Raw genomic sequence first — 18,538 nt, forward strand, 5'->3', positions numbered from 1 at the left:
TATGAATCTGTGAGGGCCTTAAATGTTTTGGACAGTAAGACTGGAGAAGAGCGACTGTATTAATAAAGTTCATCTTATTTGAAGCCAGGAAAGAAAGTTGGCAAAATGCACGTTTAATTAAACTAAAGGTAAATGTGCGTAAGACAGCTCTGGTGGGAGTTCAGTCTGAGAGCGAAGAAGAAATATCAGAAGAGAATTCAAACACAGGTTTAGACTTTGACTATATGTGACTAGGCAGAAAGCCGTGGTCACACAAATTAAAAATTTATATTCTCTTTTGGAAAACAATTCAATTCAATTTTATTTACACAGCACCAAATCACAACAACAGTTGTCTCAAGGTGCAGAGAGAAACCCCTCAATCATGTCAGAATCAGAGTCAGAATATGACCCCCTGTGAGCACTTTGGCAACAGTGGGAAGGAAAAACTCCCTTTAAACAGGAAAAAACCTCCAGCAGAACCAGACTCAGGGAGGGGCGGGGCTATCTGCTGCCACCGGTTGGAGGTGTTTATGATCTTGTTTAATGAAGTTATTTAGTCTGTGCAATGTCTGGAAACTGTGATAAATGTCTGTTCTAGTTTGTCGTCCTTAAATGTTTCCAGTCGTAACTTGCAGAGTTTTAGTGGTTTATTCTGACAGCAGTCCCCTCCTCTTTGATTTGCTTAATTTTCACCCCTTTGATGATGCAGGCATAATGAGAACATGATGTTCACTGCAGCACCCTACCTGCTTCACACAGCAGCAGCCTCTGACCATATTTCACGCTGGTTTAGACATCTAACGGCTGAAACTGAACAAATATGTAAATGTATGAGAATCTGTGATGAATTGAGCTGCTTAATGCAGGAGAGAACCACATCCTCGCCTTAAAACTGATAAACGTTGTTCATTCTGTTTCTGTTCCTGTGTATGTGTCAGGTGAGAAAGGAGCAACGGGAGAGAAGGGAGACCCCGGGATTGGTGAAAGAGGAGAGCCAGGTCCTGCTGGACCCATAGGTAAGGATTTTACATACTCTGACTCTTAGAAGAGCTGGTCCAGTTCTAATAAGTTTCCTTAATGCTCTACTTCCGGTTCCAGGCCCAGCAGGTATGCCTGGTTACGGCAAAGACGGAAGCCCGGGACAAGCCGGAGCCCAAGGAGAGCCAGGAAACCCCGGCCCCCACGGTCAGCCTGGACCTCCGGGCCCTGCTGGCCAGTGCGACCCAACCCAGTGTGCCTACTATGCCAGCCTGGCACAACGGCCCCACAACAAAAATGTGAAGGGGACTTAAAGAAGAAGAGCCAAGCAGAGTTGGGAGACCAGCTGTATTTATGAACTTAATCAAGAATCAAGAACTTTTTTTTTTTGTTAACCTCAGTACAGACGGCTGAAGCCACAGGTGCTGCCGGTCAGATTCTATGTTTTGATTTTGGTACGACGCTCGGGATGGATGGGGATTAAGCAACGTGGGAGTTTCTTTCTGATCTAATATGGGATAAAGAGGGCAGCTAGTTTTTTTCCCTCACTTGCATGCTTCCTGTAAATATATAGGAAGATAACACGGATGGCACGGCCCGAACATCAGGAGTAAAGATCCTGCTATTCGATATTATATCATTTCATCAGTAATCATCTCAGTCAGGTGCTTCGCTGCTTGCCTCACACCGTTCTGCATCAGCCACCCTTCACAAGTTAGCATCAGGTAGCACGTGTCATTCACTGCTCACTGAGTCAGTGACTGACACAGTCGCAGTAATTACTCAGTGTCACTTTTCCGGCCATTGATTGGGAGAAAACGGTGGCAGACGGTGAGATGCAAACAGCAGCAGTGGGTTTTGTGTCGGTTCGAGTGATGAATCAATTGCATTTCATCCACAGCAGCATGTATGTTGTTATATCGCATTTGTTTTTGGTGACACACGGATGCAAAAACAAACGGAAAAATAAAATGTCTTTTAGAGAAATGCGCCTTTAAAATAGTGCAGTTTGTTTGGTTCATTTAGACAGGTAGGAAACACGATTTTATTCTGGGAATAAACTGAAGGCGGCAGGAATGGCCTCTTTGTCACAACCCACAAATTAGCATCTCTGCAATGTCATTTCATGCTTTGGTGAGATTTGAAGGATTTCATTCCAGAAGTCTTGTTTGTATTTGTGCATGTGACATTTAAGGGTGGATATCTAGGGTTTTTTTGTGCTTTTGTAAGGACTTCATTTAAGTTTGCTCTTTTGACCATGAATATATGCCATGTAATGATTTGTTCCAGAAGATGAGACAGCAAACAGTGTCGCTGTTAGATTTGTGCTTTCATGTTTAATGAAGCGGCTCCGGTCACTCTCTCTGAGCTACACATAGACCTGAACAGCAAACAGCTTTGAGGAGGTGGTGTAATTGCAGCCTTTGTTCACCTTTCTTGAAAAGCGGCCTATTTCACTCCGCTTTCCCTAAACCTGTCACTTCCTCTCTGTCTCTGTGATGCTTATTAAGTGCCTGTAGCTCTGGCCTGCTCTAAAACACACACTGTTCTTATTTGTACCCTGAAACCTGAAACTGGAGAGCCAATCTCTTGCATCTTGATGATCGGACTGTTGTGGTAACAGTTTGAACAATCCCTTTATCTTATGTCCCTCACGGACCAATTAGAGTTCCTCCCAACCTCAGACACCTTGGTTATCTAGAACCAATTAAAAATAATGTTCGTTTTAAAAGAACAAAGAAACTCCTTCAAATAAAGACGAATAAAAGCATCTGAATGTGAGCTTGACAGATCTTACAGTATGATCTAATGGCTGATTATACTTTGTCATTATCTCTGTCTCAGGTTACATAACACAAGATCATTTATGAAGAGAGTGAAGACAGAGCCGTTTTCATAAACAGTTGAGTTAAAGTTAGTCTGTCAGTTTTGGAAAATGGAAATACATCATTGTCATATTGCAAATAGAAAAATGTTTACTCCACAAGCAATCAAATATAGCTTCGCAAAATGTATCAGTGCCAGAGGGGCGTTCCTAGCCTTGAAAGCTAGCAAGCAGCCAGTGTAGCTAGCCACAGAGAGCGCACGTGTTAGACAAAGCTTCTGGTCTTTGTGGGGAAAACTTGCACGTTCTTGAAAACTACCTGGCAGATGATTGGATGAACCATCTAGCACAGGCCTGTAGATGCAAACTGTAGATTATAGCCATGGTGATGCCAAGTTTGCAAAGCCTTTGTATCACTTTTAGAAATATAGCAGTGTCTTCTCAGTAACAGGGTAGGCGATTCCTTACGGCACGCTCTGCTTTATCTTGGTTTCTTTCTATAATGCAAATTACAATATATATGTCATGTGTGCAGAAGGCTGTAAACCAGAGATTGAGACTGCACACTCATTATCAACATCTTAAAGGAGGTCATGAAGTGAGCAGTAAGGTCATTTTCCTCATAGACTTTCCTTACAACTGGACCTTTTTGCAGCCATACGCTGACAAAGAATCCATGTATAAGACACTTCCACACTGGCTTCACTTTCAGATGTGGAAGCAATGTTCATTTTGACTGGTGCGGCTACAAGCACAGAGTTTAAACCCTGGCATGATTGTGGATCCTTCAATCCAGAAGTCTGACATATTACCGTAGCTGTTGCATATGTCTGCAACATTAAACTAATTAAAAATTACGTATTTTGTTCATTAGTTCATGGTTCTGGCAGGATTAGATATTCAGCTAGCTTGAATTTATCTTGCATTAATACCCCAAAATGAGTCATTCATAACTGTAGACTAAATAGCTAACTTAGAAATGCTAAGCTAACCCTGTTCCTTATTTTTGTCTCAGCTTTTACTCCACCAGTGCCTTCAGAGCAGCTCTTATAGTTAAGAGTTTCGGTACATGACAGCAATTTCAAAAACATGCATTCTGTGTAGAATCAACATGGCTCTATGTGACCTGCACTTTCTACCATTTCCATATGTTCCCTATCCCATATTTGCCACTGAACGATTTGTAAATTGCAACAAACCACCTGTCTGGTGGTTTTGTAAATGGTCGTTACAGTTACATCAGCAGATGTTGCATCAGCGTTGGTGAGGGAGAGTATTTGTAATGCATAGAAGCTGTAACTTGTACTGTTATACTGCTAAATTAATCAGGATTTGATCAAATAGAATCATGTTGTAATGAATTAACTGCATTTTATCAACCCTTTCCCAAATTTTCCTGATAAATCGGTGCTAAGATATTTTAAAGTAGTAGCATATTGTAAGTATTCGAACCACACCTGTACTGTATAATAAAGACTGGAACAGATTCATTTTATAACTCGGACTTTTGCCTCGTCATTTGAAAAGCCAGTACTCGTGCTCTTTCACGTAATGCTGAAATACAAGCAGACCCATTCGGTTTCATTGAATGTTCATCTATTTACAATGAAAATGTTTATGTTATTCATTCAAGAGCTCCAGCCCTGCTCTGTCACTAATGCATGATAATCAATTCCAAGACGGAGACATCCATCCTGTTTTATGTCTAAACCTGATTATAGAAATCATGCTGCACTCTTCTCCTATACCAAGCTTCATGAACCTTGAGCATCCATTCACTTACAGTACACATCTATAAACACGATGTCTCCGAGCCACGATAACATCTGTTAGATGAAAGGGTTGTCCTTGGAATGGCTCCTATGCCGACTCCTTCCTAACCGCTTACATAAAAGTCATATTTGATCTGTGAGTGTATTTGTGTTGTGCAGACAGAGGTGAGGATGGTGTTGACTTTCCTTTGTAACCAGGCAACTGTGAAATGCCTTGCTGAATCAACATTATATCCATAATAACCCGGGGACTTTTTGTCTGGACAAAAAAGGCTGTGGAATTTCATGATGGCACACTTTCAAAACACAACACTTTATTGCAGCATTTGAACAAGATCATCGATTTGACAAAATGAGGGGAACAAATGTATGATCCTAAATTAAATAGCAGGTTGAAGATATAATCTCATGTCTGATGTTAGTATCAGGTTTTGGTTTTTTTTTTTGTAAAACCTAGCTTCACTATAAGATTGGCTCATGATCGCTTCAATATGGGTCACATAATAGACTTTAATATTAGCTAAAAGAGCAGAATTGATATTGAATGACTGTGGTGGGTGACTTGTGTGCCCTGGACCTGCCATCAGTCAGAAGTTGCTCCGGGATGAGTAACAGCGGTTTTTGAATGTTGGGTTAGTTAACATCTGTCCAGTAATCTCCAATTGTGCCTCACTTCTGTTTCCCTGTCCGTCTCTTCGTTCCGTGGTTCAGATGGAGACTTCCAAAGATCACCGTGCTTTGACAAGTCCTGAAATGTGGTCACTGGCAGGATGAGATTTGGAGTGTTTCAGTGAGCTTGGGGTGTGTCATGGGTTTTTGTAGCCAATGGATTTCTTCCCACCAACCATATAAAGTGGAGGATGTCTGCCTATACAGGTTGATGGGTCACAAAAGCCAGGAGACCCTGGGAGCCCCCTTGGACCAACAGGTCCAGGGATACCAGGACTACCTGTCTCACCACGGTCTCCGTTTCTACCATCCTTTCCAATGCCGGGGGCGCCGGTTGCACCTGAGGAAACAAAAACATGTTAAGTATTATGTCAACTTAAAGTGAAAAATGGTATTTTGTAAAGAAACCATATCTGCAAAAGTCAGATATAGTGGCTTCTGCACCAGGAACAATACTTTTCATGTCACACATGCTACTCTTTGGCAGTTTATAAAGGCAATAGGTAAATAACCACTGCTATGCAGATGGCATCCAGGTATATTTATCTATGAAAGTAGACGACACAAATGATTTAGTTAAGTTACAGCCATGCCTTAAAGACATAAAGGTGTGGATGATGTGCAGTTTCGATATTTAGATAAAACTATGTTATACCTTCTTCTTTTTTTTAAACTTTTCTTTTGTTACATTTTATAATATTACACACTAATCTCATCACCACATATTACCACATAGAACAGTATAATGTAGAACCTTCCCCTTTCTTAACCCTAACCATCTGTTCATTTAATTCTAGGATTCCAGGAATAAAGTGGTCAATATCTGAATATGAATGACACAACACTAAGACAAGTCAAACTGCGGGTGCACATTAACAACCTACTAAAACAGCCACACACACGTGATCCATATGTGATCCATATCTCACAGAAATCATCCTTCATTCATTTTAAAGTATATTTCACATAACTTCTCTCAGATATCTAGCATGGACGGGGTGAACTGGGATCTTTCCAGTTTAAAAAATAAGATGATGGGCTAACAGGCAAGCAAAAGAAAAAAGAAGCATTATCGACATTTGTTACACCAGGTCGTGTTTTCAGGTTTTACACTAAATCAGCTGATCTGGCTCAGCTGGTATTTGAGACTCACTCGTTCTTTGATGCACACATTAAACAAGTCTCTAGTACGTTGTGTCTTTCACTGGCATAAATGTTGGTACAATTAGAAACATCCTGTCTTAGTATGACCCTAAACAATATACTTTTGCTACTTTGAGAGAGGCTGCCCCTCCCTGGATAAAAATACTAATAAAAAAAAACAGGAAAAGGTATAAGATTGTGTAAACAATTACTTTTAGTGGTGAAGGAACTACTCATCCCATAATCCATTGCAAATCCCAGTTTCCAGAGCAATGTCTTCTAACCTTCTTAAATGGTATCCTTTTCATTGTTGTGTATATATTGAATTATAACAGTGTAATTGTGTGTGTGGTAAAGTATGGCCTAGCTCTCAGTAAGTACAGCGCTCTGTAACTCGCTGTATTAACCGTTCTTGCAGTTTAGTCAACCTGAAATTTTCTGGTTTCCATAGTAACTGCTCCACCAAAAGGAGATGTTGCAGAGATGTCAGTTTTTGGGTAGAGTAGGGCTTTTCAATTCAATTTCAATTTCACAAAAGTTGCTTCGAGGTGCTTTATTCTGTAAGGTAAAGACCTTACAATGGAACAACAATCAGAAACGCCCCATCAGCTTCCACTTGGAAAAACTTCCTTTTACAAGAACTAGGCTCAGCTGTTCTTTCCAGTGCCGGGGACGCCAAACTAGTAGGTAAAGGCTGGGATCTTTACATCTGAGGTTGGGCTTTGTAAGTAGTTTAATTATCACCACTTTAAAAGCCGGCGGTACAACCTGTGGCCTGTTAACAGATGAAAACATATTAAAGTTGCTGTACTTAATGGTACATCAGATGAAAGGCTGCGAATAACAGTAATGTTTTCTTTACTGCTTAAAATTTTATTTGTAAAGAAATGAATGAAGTCATTGCTACTTAAAGGAATAGTTAAAAGAATAGTTGGCCCAACAGAGCCCTGACTCTCTGCTGTTGTTACTGTTGTCCTTGATCAGTGATGAATAGCGAGCTATCGAAGCTTTATTGAGGGTCTTTTTTAAATAAAGTAACAAACTATTTTTTCTACGACATTTCACATTGCATTTTTAAAAAACAAGGTTGATGTCAATTAGATTTATGCGTCTACTATCAGTTCAAGTAATACAACAGCTTTGGACGGCTATAAAATAATGGCTAAATATCAAAATCCCTATGAAATCTTTACTTCCAGAGCCCCACAGCGGAGCTCTATAGTGGTCACTACACTGTGGTACTTTCTGTTGGTGATTTGTGGAGCATTTTAAATGGAATGATCTGACAAATAAATTGTCCTGCTGTGAGATAAAGCCTGTATTTGAGCAAGTTGAATGACTTTTATACAGTACAGTATATATATTTATATTTATATGTGAGGGCTATCTCTCTAACGTGCTACAAAAACTGCACTTTTAATGAGAATTAAAAATTAAAGTCAGTTTTTAGCTCAGTTTGACATTTCGAAGACCCCCTGTTTACTGTGACCAGCGCTCTGCTCTAATTACAACAAGAATCCTTACCTGGTGCACCTGGTGCGCCTTGGCTTCCTTTGATTCCCACACCATCCTCTCCCCTGTCTCCCTTGTCTCCCCTCTCCCCGCCATCACCTGCACAGGGACACGCACATTGATGCTGAGATGAAATGGAGAGGCACAGCTATAGGCACGTAATTAGGAAACTTAATGACTCCACTCTGATTCCGCCCTGTTTAGTGCATCATTGATTGTATAATGTTATGCATCAGTGACTCTCTTCCATCCTCAGAGCTCTCTGCATAACGTCTTTCAGCGTTTGCTTTGGCAAAGACAAAGGCATACTGCCAGAGCTGACAGCATTGTTTTCTCTAAAGGCTTCATTTAATTTTTTCCACTACAGCCACTCTAGGATTGGAAGGTCTCCAAGAAAATAGAGAAGAAGCAAAAGGCTATCACAGCCTCTCAGCTTATCTGTCATGGTGTGGGTGAAACGCATACATAATGAACAACCCACTTACAGCTGTAAGTAAAGGATGCTAAAAACCGAGGCTCAGTTTTTACTAAAGGTGAAAACATTTGAAATGCCATACTGACCTTTTTGTCCTGGTGCGCCTGGAAGTCCAAAGTAGCCTGGAGGCCCTTTGGGACCCATTGGGCCTGGAGCTCCTGCTGCTCCTGCAGCTCCAGCTGGTCCAGGGAGTCCAGGAAGACCTGCAGGTCCAGGAGTACCAGGGGCACCAATGGCTGCTGGCTTTTTTGAGAGTTCTTTCATAAATTCAGCTAATTGCTCTAAATGAATTACAACAAATAGGTTTTAATATTTAACTGCTCAACCCTTCATTGGGTTCAATGTGAGGTTTTATTAAGGTGAACAAACGGCACCTTCAACAATAGCTGAACACATTTCCCGAAGCTTCTCGTCACTCACTTTTGGCCCCTGTGAAATCACGAATACTATTACTGCAAAGTTACTGCAAAGGGTTGATGCAGCCAACAGTTGCATTTGCACTGTTTCTGTCAGTTTCATTCGTTAGAAATAATTGCTGAGATTATTCCAAACCAAACTGGTGGATCAGGTGCTGCCATCTCTAGAACCACTAGCATGTCTGCTATGTGGTTTAAGTGTATGCATTTCATATACTGGTTAAATGTGTCACTTACAGGTAGACCTCTCGGGCCTGGTGCTCCGGGAAGGCCCGACTCTCCTTCCAGCCCTCGAGCTCCCATTGGACCCGTCAAACCCTCGTGTCCTGGCTGGCCTGGTCTGCCATCGGCTCCTGTAACTCCTCTTTGGCCCTTCTCCCCACGCTAATGGTGAAAACGAATCATTATGAACCAAGGCTGTATGTGTCAGCAGTAGGATACTGCCCCTATCAGCTAAGATAGCTTGTGTGCCAGAACAATACACAACTCAGTGTTCGAATAGCTTCAATAACATTCTGTAAGCTTTTTATACCATATGCTAAGGTGGGAATTGATTGTAGTACCTATTCAAATGCTCTAAATTGTTTGTTTGTATATACAATCCAAGCTTGCAATGTTAGAAGTCATGAAACACTTTCCATGTAAAAAGCTCCTTAGGCAAGCTTTTATAGCAGACAACTGTTTATGCATACCTCTCCTTTGATTCCATGAACACCAGGAGGGCCCTGAGACACACACATAAAGATAAATCAACATCTCTCAAATCCAGCGACAGAAAATACATTTTTGTTGCATTTAATTAAGCATATGAGTCAAATACCTGGTCTCCCTTTATCCCAGGATCTCCTTGCATTCCTCTGTCCCCCTGTTTTACAACAGATTGAGCAAAAAAGTCAAATTACTGGACGAACCGTTAAGGTTCATTTGCAGATAAACTGGAAATTACAATATTACTCACCTGACTTCCTTTCGGTCCTACTGGTCCAACAGGTCCCTAAACAACACATTATGTTCTTCACTAAACTCTTATTATAAGATTTCTAAGCTTTGGTAAAGAATGAAATTTGTCTCACCAGATCACCTTTGTGCCCAGTATGGCCCTTCAGTCCTTTGGCGCCGGGGTTACCTTTAGCTCCTTTCTCACCCTGAAAATACAACAAACATATTTATGTCTGTGTGTTCAGAGCAACAGGGTTGAGACAGCTGAAGTAGCTTTGTTTTACCACCCCTAACACCTGCTCTGATTCACCTTTTTACATGATGTCATTTGTGAATTTTGCAGAAACTAACTCTTCATCATTAGCTGTTACAGACACATCTCCATTTAGGCTGCAGATAAAAATACTCTGCAGTAGAACAAAGAAGAAAGAAAACCATAAATCAACATCTGAACATTACCTGATGCTGCTGAAGTGAAACAGAGCAAAGTTACAGAGGTTTTATTAAAGACACAGCTGAGCATTTTGCAATTTTGCATAATTTAAAAAAGTAAAAAAAAAAAAAAACAGTGGCAGACAGCTCTGTACACAACGGTAGACTGGTGGGTAATAAGCAAGTGAATAATGCAGAAAACAGAGAGAGAGAGACGGAGAGCTCTGCATGAAGTGTGATTTTTATCGTGGTGGAAGCATAACAGCAAAAGTAAGAGGGAATTCATGACGATGTTTATGTGAAGCGAAACGTGAAGCTAGTTTGGATCTTCTTCTGCTGCTGGTTCAGTCAATGTTGTTTGGAGAGAGATCAAACCTGCAGCTTCAGAATCGAGCGCAAAAAAGACAAACACAAAGAGCGGAGCCGCCGACGCATCAGAATCAGTGAGCTGTCGGCTTTCAGTCCCGACAGCATGTCCATGGTGAGAAAGCAGACGTCTCACTGATTCTGATGCGCCGGGTCCGCGCTTTGTTGTGTTTACGTCTTTGTGCAGAATCCGTGTACTGCTGTCATTTACTGTTTAAAGTTTTTGTTGGTTGTCGAAATTTTTGGAGGTTTAACCTGAGATTCTGGCGTTTCGGGCAAAATGAATTTATATTTAAAAATTGATTCAGGATTTTAATGAATCGATATCACGTTATCCAAGCTAGAATTGATTGCAATCGATAAATCGATAATCAAAACCCACCCCTAACGTTAATAGACCTCTCTGCACTGAATCATCCTTGTTATTAATCTCAGTCTCTCTTCCACAGCATGTCAGCTTCCTTTTATCCTGTCTTCCTTGGCCCTGTCTGCAGGTGGTTCATGCTTGCTCTGTATGTATTATTGTAGGGTCTCCCTTACAATATAAAGCACCTTGGGGCGACTGTTGTTGTGATTTGGCGCTGTATAAATTGAATTGAATTGAACTTCCAGAGACGTCATCAAAGTTTCTGTTCCTCTGTAAAGCTGTAAAGGCGTGCCTGGGACAATAAGACAAAAAGACTCGCTTCTGGAACATAGAATTGAATGATGAGACAACACTGATGTCATCAGGCCAATCAAGCAGCTAAAACGGGTTTACTCCGCCTTAGTGATAGAGAGAGGAGCTCACACACATCGATGGAGTTCAGAGTAGAGCTACTGCGCCTTCACTTTGGTTGAAGCCAGCTAAAGTGGTTTAGACAAATAGTCAGGATGGCTCCTGTGTGTTTCTCTTTGAATGTTTTCTGGGAATGCCCAGCTGGGAGCAGATGGATGGATGGACAGGATCTCACCTGGATTCCTGGTGGACCTGCAGGCCCAACTGGTCCTTGTTTTCCTGTTTGACCCTGTACATCAAGAAGCAGTAAAACCTCAACTTCAGTTTGCACATGAATGTGCTGGTACTAACGTACCTGAAAAGTCTAAAAGTGTGACTTGTTTTTAATTTAAATAAAAAAATCATGAAGCAATGGGGACAAAATGTCAACTTACAGTTGCTCCTTTATCTCCAGGTTTTCCATCTGCTCCATCTTTTCCAGGCCCACCCTATATGGGAAAAATATCCAAATGAATTTGAATGAGTGTGAATATCACTTGCAGAACCAAGATAACTGATGAAAAATATCTGTAAAATTAGAGGCTCATGGATAGAGTTCTGTGGGTAGCGTAATCTCACAGTTTTTCCAGGAAGTCCAGCTGGTCCGACAGGTCCCTCTGCACCAGTGCTGCCCTAAATCCACAGCAGGAATTGCACTGAATAAGTCAGCTCAAACCTCAAAGAGAGTGTTCTACTGAAGCTGTCAGCTGCAATAACATTAGGGATGTGCTATAAAGACATGCCTCATTAAATGGATGATTATTCCAATTACCTTTTCACCAGGGGTTCCAGCTACTCCCGACTTCCCTGGCAGACCCTAGGAACAAAAACATGTCATGAAAACAAACTGAAAATGTTTGTGTCATTGCCTCACGTCTGTTTCTGTGAGAAGCAATAGATAACATTAACAGGAAATGGGATCAGGGAATTAGCATAGCAGTGAAGTAGCATAAAACGTTGCTTAACATTAACAGGAAATCAATTTGTAACACTTATAACTGTTTGAGAAACAATAGTAATAAAAATCTTTAGGTAAAAGCACACTGGAAATAAGTCACACAGCCTATAGTAAAAACACTGTCCTTTTATCTACTGTGCTGTTTGTGAATTCACATTTACCATTCAAGTCACATCTCACAGCCTTACAGGCAACAGTAGGTGTGCCCTTGCCCTTCCTGCAGGTTGTTTGACTTTAATGTTTTATTTAGCTGACCAGCTTTGTTGCTTCAGAGAGAAGCTCGTCCTCCTTTAATTTACCAGCGTCACTAGCTTCCCAATGAAACGCTAACACCTGGAAATCGTAACCACAGAGGATATAGTTCAATTACAGGTTTAACAGAATGTACAAAAATTAAGTTTGACTTACTGGAATACCCACAATCCCCCTGACACCAACAGCTCCAGGAGTGCCGGGCTCTCCCTGTTGAGGAGATGCAAAGTGTGCACAGATTGTTGTATGCGGTATACAAGTTTACTTTTGTTTAATGTGTGTTCAACGATTTTTCCAAAGAAACCAACATGGCGCCAGCCAAAAGTCCAATGGACGCCATACTACACCCATGATGCATTCAGCAGAATAATTTGGTAAATTTTGGGGGGGGACACCATATGTTGTAGACCAGCGGTCCCCACTTCATTCACAAATTCATGGTTTTTAGGGTTTTTAATCGTTATTTTTTTGTCAGACATTTCAAGCCTGATAAAAACAAACATTAATAGCAATATGCAATAATAATATTTGATGTGTTTCCTTCTTTCTTAATTAATTAACTGAATACTTGTATACTCTTAGATTTTTGGTTGAGTCAGCCTTTCTTGGCCACGTGTCACCATTAGCTTGTAGATTTGATGTATTTCTGTCTTGTATATTTTACAAACAGGCCCATCCAATTCAATCTTTCCATGTCTCCCAGACAATTATTGAGTTTTAGTTTAGTATGATGCACTTTTATTAGTAAAAAGATCACAGGGGATAACGGTTACCTTGGCGCCATCAACTCCAGGACTTCCATCTAAGCCATTATTTCCAGGCCCTCCCTGAAAAACACTATATATTAAGCAATGCTGTGCTAAAAATAAATGTCTCACCATTCATCCATTTTCTTCCACTTCTACTTTATATCTTCCAGCTTACTTACAGTATCTCCTTTTTCCCCTGGAGGACCCTGTGATCCCTGAGCTCCCATGGCTCCCTAAACAAGATCAAATCACATTTTTTTAAATGCTTTTCGAATTATGATTTGTTATATAAATCATCTTAGGTAGAGAGCAGGACTCACATCTTCGCCTTTAGGCCCCGGCAAACCCGGACGTCCACGCATTCCCTCCACACCCTGAGAGAAAGTTAGTTACAGGTTAAAGTACATCCCTTTTTCGCTCTTAGAGCAAATGCCAGAAGATCAGAGGCCGTGGAGCTGATCAAACTAAGACTGCTTACAGGAGCTCCAGGAGGACCAGTGGGTCCTGGGACACCGTTGAAGCCAGGTGGGCCCTGAGAATGGAGAAGAGTTAGCTTTCATTTACATGTACAAAGGTCCAAATGTCTGTGTCATCTCTGTTAAACGTACTCTGTCTCCCTTCTCTCCTGCGGTTCCAGGGACTCCGATGGGTCCTCTTTGTCCCTATAAGGACAAAAGAGATTTTATTTTGTAGATATTTATCACTTTATATCTTTAGGGAGACATAATTTCATTAATATTAATACAGTGTAACCAAGGGAGAAGCTTCCCTACATCATCTCCCATGTGACCTGGTGGTCCTTGAGGACCCTGCTTTCCTGATTCCCCCTGTGGAAAACCGCAAGTGTAAACACATTAACATCACATTTTGTGAAGGTGGATTGTAGCATGTGTACAAATGGTTCTTGGTATCCTGTTGGTAGAGAAACATAGCTCATTGCTACAAGGTAACTACTGTATGTACTGTATGCTCTGTCTGGTTTTCACTCTGCTTGTACCTTCTCTCCAGGAACGCCGTCCTTTCCAGGCACACCATCCAGACCTTTGTGTCCCTAAAGGTAACAATCACATCATTAATCAATCAATCAATCAATCAATCAATCAATCTATCTATCTATCTATCTATCTATCTATCTATCTATCTATCTATCTATCTATCTATCTATCTATCTATCTATCTATCTATCTATCTATCTATCTATCTATCTATTTTTACAGCACGGTACAAAAGCTGTTGTGGGTTCTACAGAATGTTTCCAGATTATTTTCTGAATCATACGCAGCTGATCGCTGTCTGCAAAGCCACACCTTCACTAAAACAAATCACTGAACAGGAGTCCTTATTTTTGCTGTTGGTACCTTTTGGAGCAGTTTCAGTGCAATTATTTGACAAATAAAATGGTTTAAATAAAATCGTCTGCTTATCCATTAACTCTATGCTTCAACTTTGTTGTGTGGATTTCCATTATGTTATTAATGTGGCATGCAGCCCTAATTATAGCTATGTATATCTGTGCTTCGTTTGGTAAACACGGTTGATAATGTTAGCTGACAAATTAGCACGCCACTCGCTTATCAAAATATGGTGACATATGGCTCAGAAAAAATAACATTTGGCTAATGTCATGCTAAGATCAAAAAATCAGTGGGTGCTGGCACAATAGTGACATCCAGAGATCTGAATCCATCTTTTATATACAGTCTCTTTGAGTTACATGTGAGAAAGGACAACTCTGGATAATGTCCTGACCTGATCGTCAGAGTCTGAGTTTCTACAGTTCATTCTTGCTGACTTGCTGACACTTATCGATGCATTGATGTTAGTCATTCCATATTTATTGAGGATGATGAGATGTTGAGCTTCACAGCCTATTAAGTAAACTTTAAGTCTAAAGCTACGCCTTGCAGAATGATATTAGATGGAATAGAAATGAAGATTTTTTGCAGTCCCATGATAACCTAAACATTTAAAAAACCTCTCCCAGTCTGACAAGAATACTAATTTAAATGTCTGGTTTGGCTTTTAATTAGCTGAATCACTGAACATCCTTCATTAACATTCCTCACCTTCATCCCTGGTAGCCCAGGCAGCCCCTGGGGTCCAGCAGGGCAGGCAGCAGGACACTATAAACATACACAGCCAGTCAGATACTCAACAAGCGTGGCTGTTACCAGCCTCTTTTTAACATGACTCATTCTGGTCACAAATTCACTGTCACCACTCCAATTGCCATGCATCCAGGAAAAATTTGGCAGCATATAAGACAGAAAAACACTCACAGCTTCCCCACTTCCCTCATTGCTGGCACCGGGCGGTCCCTAAAACACAGCAGAGTGAGATCTAAAACAGCCACAGGGGGTTAGACGTTCACAGAAATCTATGTTCCAGATTTGAATGTGTGAAAAGAGACGGCTGCATGCGGGACCATCACATGCTCGTGATTTCATACAGAGATCTGAGCTCAGGACGAGATTTGTCCGCAAGGAAAGGGCTAGTTACAATGTGTGCTGTTAGCATCGCTAAGAACTAAGACTGGAAGTACCGGTGATCGAACCACCAACCTTGATTGGTAGACAACCCCATGTGCGCTGTTGTACCATGTATGTATATAACGTAGGAAATGTATGAAATAATAAAGTCTCACATGATAATAAAACCAGTGTTGGATCAGGTTCTTACCACACGCCCTGGTGGGCCAGGAGGGCCAGGAGGCCCTGGAACCCCAGGTCCTCCTCTAGGCCCAGGTGGACCCTGCAATAACACATTTAATCAAATCAAATCAAATCAATTTATTTATATAGCACTAAAAACCACAAAGTGCTTCACAGTAATATAAAACAGAAATACATAAAATACATTAATAATAAAACACACAGCACAAATCGAATTAAAAGCCAATCTAAATAAATGAGTCTTAAGCTGCTTTTTAAAAGAATAAATACAATCAAGGCAACGTAATGATGGAGCATTCCACAACCTGGGGGCCACCGCTCTAAAAGATCTATCACCTCTGGTTTTAAAATATGTTCGAGGGACTAACAACAGCCTTTGATTAGATGATCTCAGGCTTCGAGAGGGAGCGCGGGGTTCTAAAAGATCAGAAATGTAAGCAGGGGCATCACAATTCAAAGCTTTAAAAGTCAGTACCAAGATTTTAAAATGAATTCTGAAATGTACTGGAAGCCAGTGTAATGAACGTAACACTGGTGTAATGTGCTCTCTTTTTCGTGTCTTAGTTAAAAGCCTTGCAGCAGCATTCTGGACTAACTGGAGACAGTCAAGATTCCTTTTGCTCAAACAAAGAAAAAGACTGTTACAATAATCTAAGCGAGCCAACCATCTAACCATTTCTAACTCAGATTTAGACAGCAAAGTTCGCAGTTTGGAGATGTTTCTTAGCTGAAAAAGGCAATTCCTAATTAACTGGCGAGAGTTTTGTTCTAGGGACATGGCAGAATCAAAGATCACACCAAGGTACCTGAGGCTCAGGTGAACAGATGAGCCAAGAGAACCAAGATGCTGTTTGATTAGAGATATCTGGTTGTCGGGGGCAATAATTAATGTTTCTGACTTCTCAGAGTTCTACTGTAAGTAGTTGTCACCAAGCCACTGTTCAATGGAAGCTAAACATTTAATTAAAGAGGACAGTTTATGGACTTCCATCAGCTTAAAAGAACAATAGAGCTGAATATCATCAGCATAGAAGTGATAAGACACCTCAGGGAACTGCCTTACTAGAGTCCTAGAGTCCTAGAGGTAACATGTACAAAAGAAAAAGAATAGGACCCAGAACTGAACCCTGCGGTACCCCACATGTCAGATCTTTAGAATGTGACATAAACCGATTCGCAAAAACACTAAAAGATCTGTTGGAGAGGTGTGACTGAAACCACTTCAAAGCCAGACCGGACACACCGACTACGTCCTGGATCCTGTTAATCAGAATGGTATGGTCAATGGTGTCAAAGGCAGATGTCAAGTCCACCAAAACCATGACTGAGGATGCTCCGGAGTCAGCTGACATCATAATGTCACTAGAGACTTTAAGTAATGCGGTTTCTGTTGAGTGACTTTTACGGAAACCCGACTGAAATTTGTCATAAATTTCATGTTTTTCTATAAAAGTGGTAAGTTGATCTGCAACTACTTTTTCCAGAATTTTTGATAATAATGGAAGCTTAGAGATAGGCCTATACTTCTTAAGCTGAGTAGGTCCTCTCTGATGTAGTGGCTGTTTTGGAACTGATAAGATGTCTTTTAAAAGTACTAAAAGGTTTTCAGTTAGTTCTTTATTCTTTTGATTTTTATTCTGGGTTTGTTTGTTTGCCTTTAAAAAGTAGTATTCTCTTTTTCTTGGTGTTATGTATTATTACATTTCCTGTTTGTATTTTTCTTGCTATTTGAAGTCATTCTTTGAGGTTATCTTTGGTTTTGGCTTCTGTGTTCCTTAGTTAACCCGTATTTGCTTTCCTGGTTATTGTGCCCTTGTGTTAAAGTCTCGTTTACATCCTTTTTTTGTGGGTTCTTTATGGTTGATTTTCAAGTCTGGTTATTTGAGTCTACTATTCTTAGTTTGGTCACTCTCACATTATCTTTTAGCTTGTTCCCTTTGTGTTTTTATTCACTTCCTCCTTCTGTCTCATCTTTGTCTTTCTACGCACACCTGTGTGCTCTTTCTATCCTACCACTGTGTCGAGGTAATCCTATCCCCCCTGCTGATTCGTGTTGCACTTCCTGTTTTATTTTGGCAAGGGGCGTTCTCTGAGTTTTGTGCTGCTTTTAACTTCCACCCATCTTATTATGTCTCTAGCTGTGTGTCCCATCTGTTACCTGTTATTATTGCCTCAGTCTCCGCTTGTTCATTGTTGTGTCATCCCTCATAGCTGCGTGACACCCTAACATTCATCCTGCTCTGAGTTTCCTTGATAATACGTGCTTCCTGTTCATTTCTATCTTTTTGGATTCCCTTGCTTGGTTCCTTGTGTGTTCCTGGAATTTTGCACTTATGAGCATTACCTGTTTACTCCTGCATCTTGTGTTTGGGTCCACAATAAACAGCTCGCACAGCCAACTTATGGCAATATGAAGTTGAGACATTGCTGGAGCAGTAATGTCTCAAAATCATTTTACCTCCTACCTCCACAAAAACACATTTTCATACATGGCTGCCCCAAACAGCGTGGCATTGATGCACAAGCTTCAACAGTGTAGCTCCTGTCATAATTCTCACCAACATCATTGTTGCAATAAAGTACAACTATGGGTTGCAATAACATGCTTCCACAAGCAAGCTGTGGGAGCTCTTTTTATGGG

General features: G+C 40.8%; 2 protein-coding genes across 8 annotated transcripts in view; one reads left to right on the plus strand and one right to left on the minus strand.

Moving 5' to 3' along the window:
* Positions 1-4,273, plus strand: part of col22a1 (collagen, type XXII, alpha 1) — a 70,714-nt gene extending 66,441 nt beyond the window's left edge. For all 5 annotated transcript variants that reach the window (XM_085262338.1, XM_085262341.1, XM_085262339.1 and 2 more), the window contains 2 exons: positions 921-998; positions 1,081-4,273. In XM_085262338.1, the coding sequence (XP_085118464.1) occupies positions 921-998; positions 1,081-1,274 (272 nt within the window). In that variant the 3' untranslated portion in view covers positions 1,275-4,273. The remainder of the gene's footprint in view (positions 1-920; positions 999-1,080) is intronic.
* Positions 4,274-4,844: 571 nt separating this feature from the next.
* Positions 4,845-18,538, minus strand: part of col9a1c (collagen, type IX, alpha 1c) — a 30,691-nt gene continuing 16,997 nt past the window's right edge. For all 3 annotated transcript variants that reach the window (XM_085262994.1, XM_085262993.1, XM_085262991.1), the window contains 24 exons: positions 15,905-15,976; positions 15,505-15,543; positions 15,292-15,348; positions 14,223-14,276; positions 13,999-14,052; positions 13,834-13,887; positions 13,704-13,757; positions 13,546-13,599; positions 13,405-13,458; positions 13,250-13,303; positions 12,633-12,686; positions 12,039-12,083; positions 11,846-11,899; positions 11,662-11,715; positions 11,463-11,516; positions 9,846-9,917; positions 9,731-9,766; positions 9,593-9,637; positions 9,465-9,497; positions 9,010-9,156; positions 8,731-8,785; positions 8,443-8,637; positions 7,894-7,980; positions 4,845-5,566 (listed from right to left, as the gene is read on the minus strand). In XM_085262994.1, coding sequence (XP_085119120.1) covers positions 5,364-5,566; positions 7,894-7,980; positions 8,443-8,637; positions 8,731-8,785; positions 9,010-9,156; positions 9,465-9,497; positions 9,593-9,637; positions 9,731-9,766; positions 9,846-9,917; positions 11,463-11,516; positions 11,662-11,715; positions 11,846-11,899; positions 12,039-12,083; positions 12,633-12,686; positions 13,250-13,303; positions 13,405-13,458; positions 13,546-13,599; positions 13,704-13,757; positions 13,834-13,887; positions 13,999-14,052; positions 14,223-14,276; positions 15,292-15,348; positions 15,505-15,543; positions 15,905-15,976 — 1,680 coding nt within the window. In that variant the 3' untranslated portion in view covers positions 4,845-5,363. The remainder of the gene's footprint in view (positions 5,567-7,893; positions 7,981-8,442; positions 8,638-8,730; positions 8,786-9,009; positions 9,157-9,464; positions 9,498-9,592; positions 9,638-9,730; positions 9,767-9,845; positions 9,918-11,462; positions 11,517-11,661; positions 11,716-11,845; positions 11,900-12,038; positions 12,084-12,632; positions 12,687-13,249; positions 13,304-13,404; positions 13,459-13,545; positions 13,600-13,703; positions 13,758-13,833; positions 13,888-13,998; positions 14,053-14,222; positions 14,277-15,291; positions 15,349-15,504; positions 15,544-15,904; positions 15,977-18,538) is intronic.

This window comes from Mchenga conophoros, linkage group LG22 (assembly GCF_057382185.1).
Source record: "Mchenga conophoros isolate Kocher_MC1m ecotype Shallow Benthic linkage group LG22, M_conophoros_male_GT1.1, whole genome shotgun sequence".
Taxonomy (NCBI): Eukaryota; Metazoa; Chordata; class Actinopteri; order Cichliformes; family Cichlidae; genus Mchenga; species Mchenga conophoros.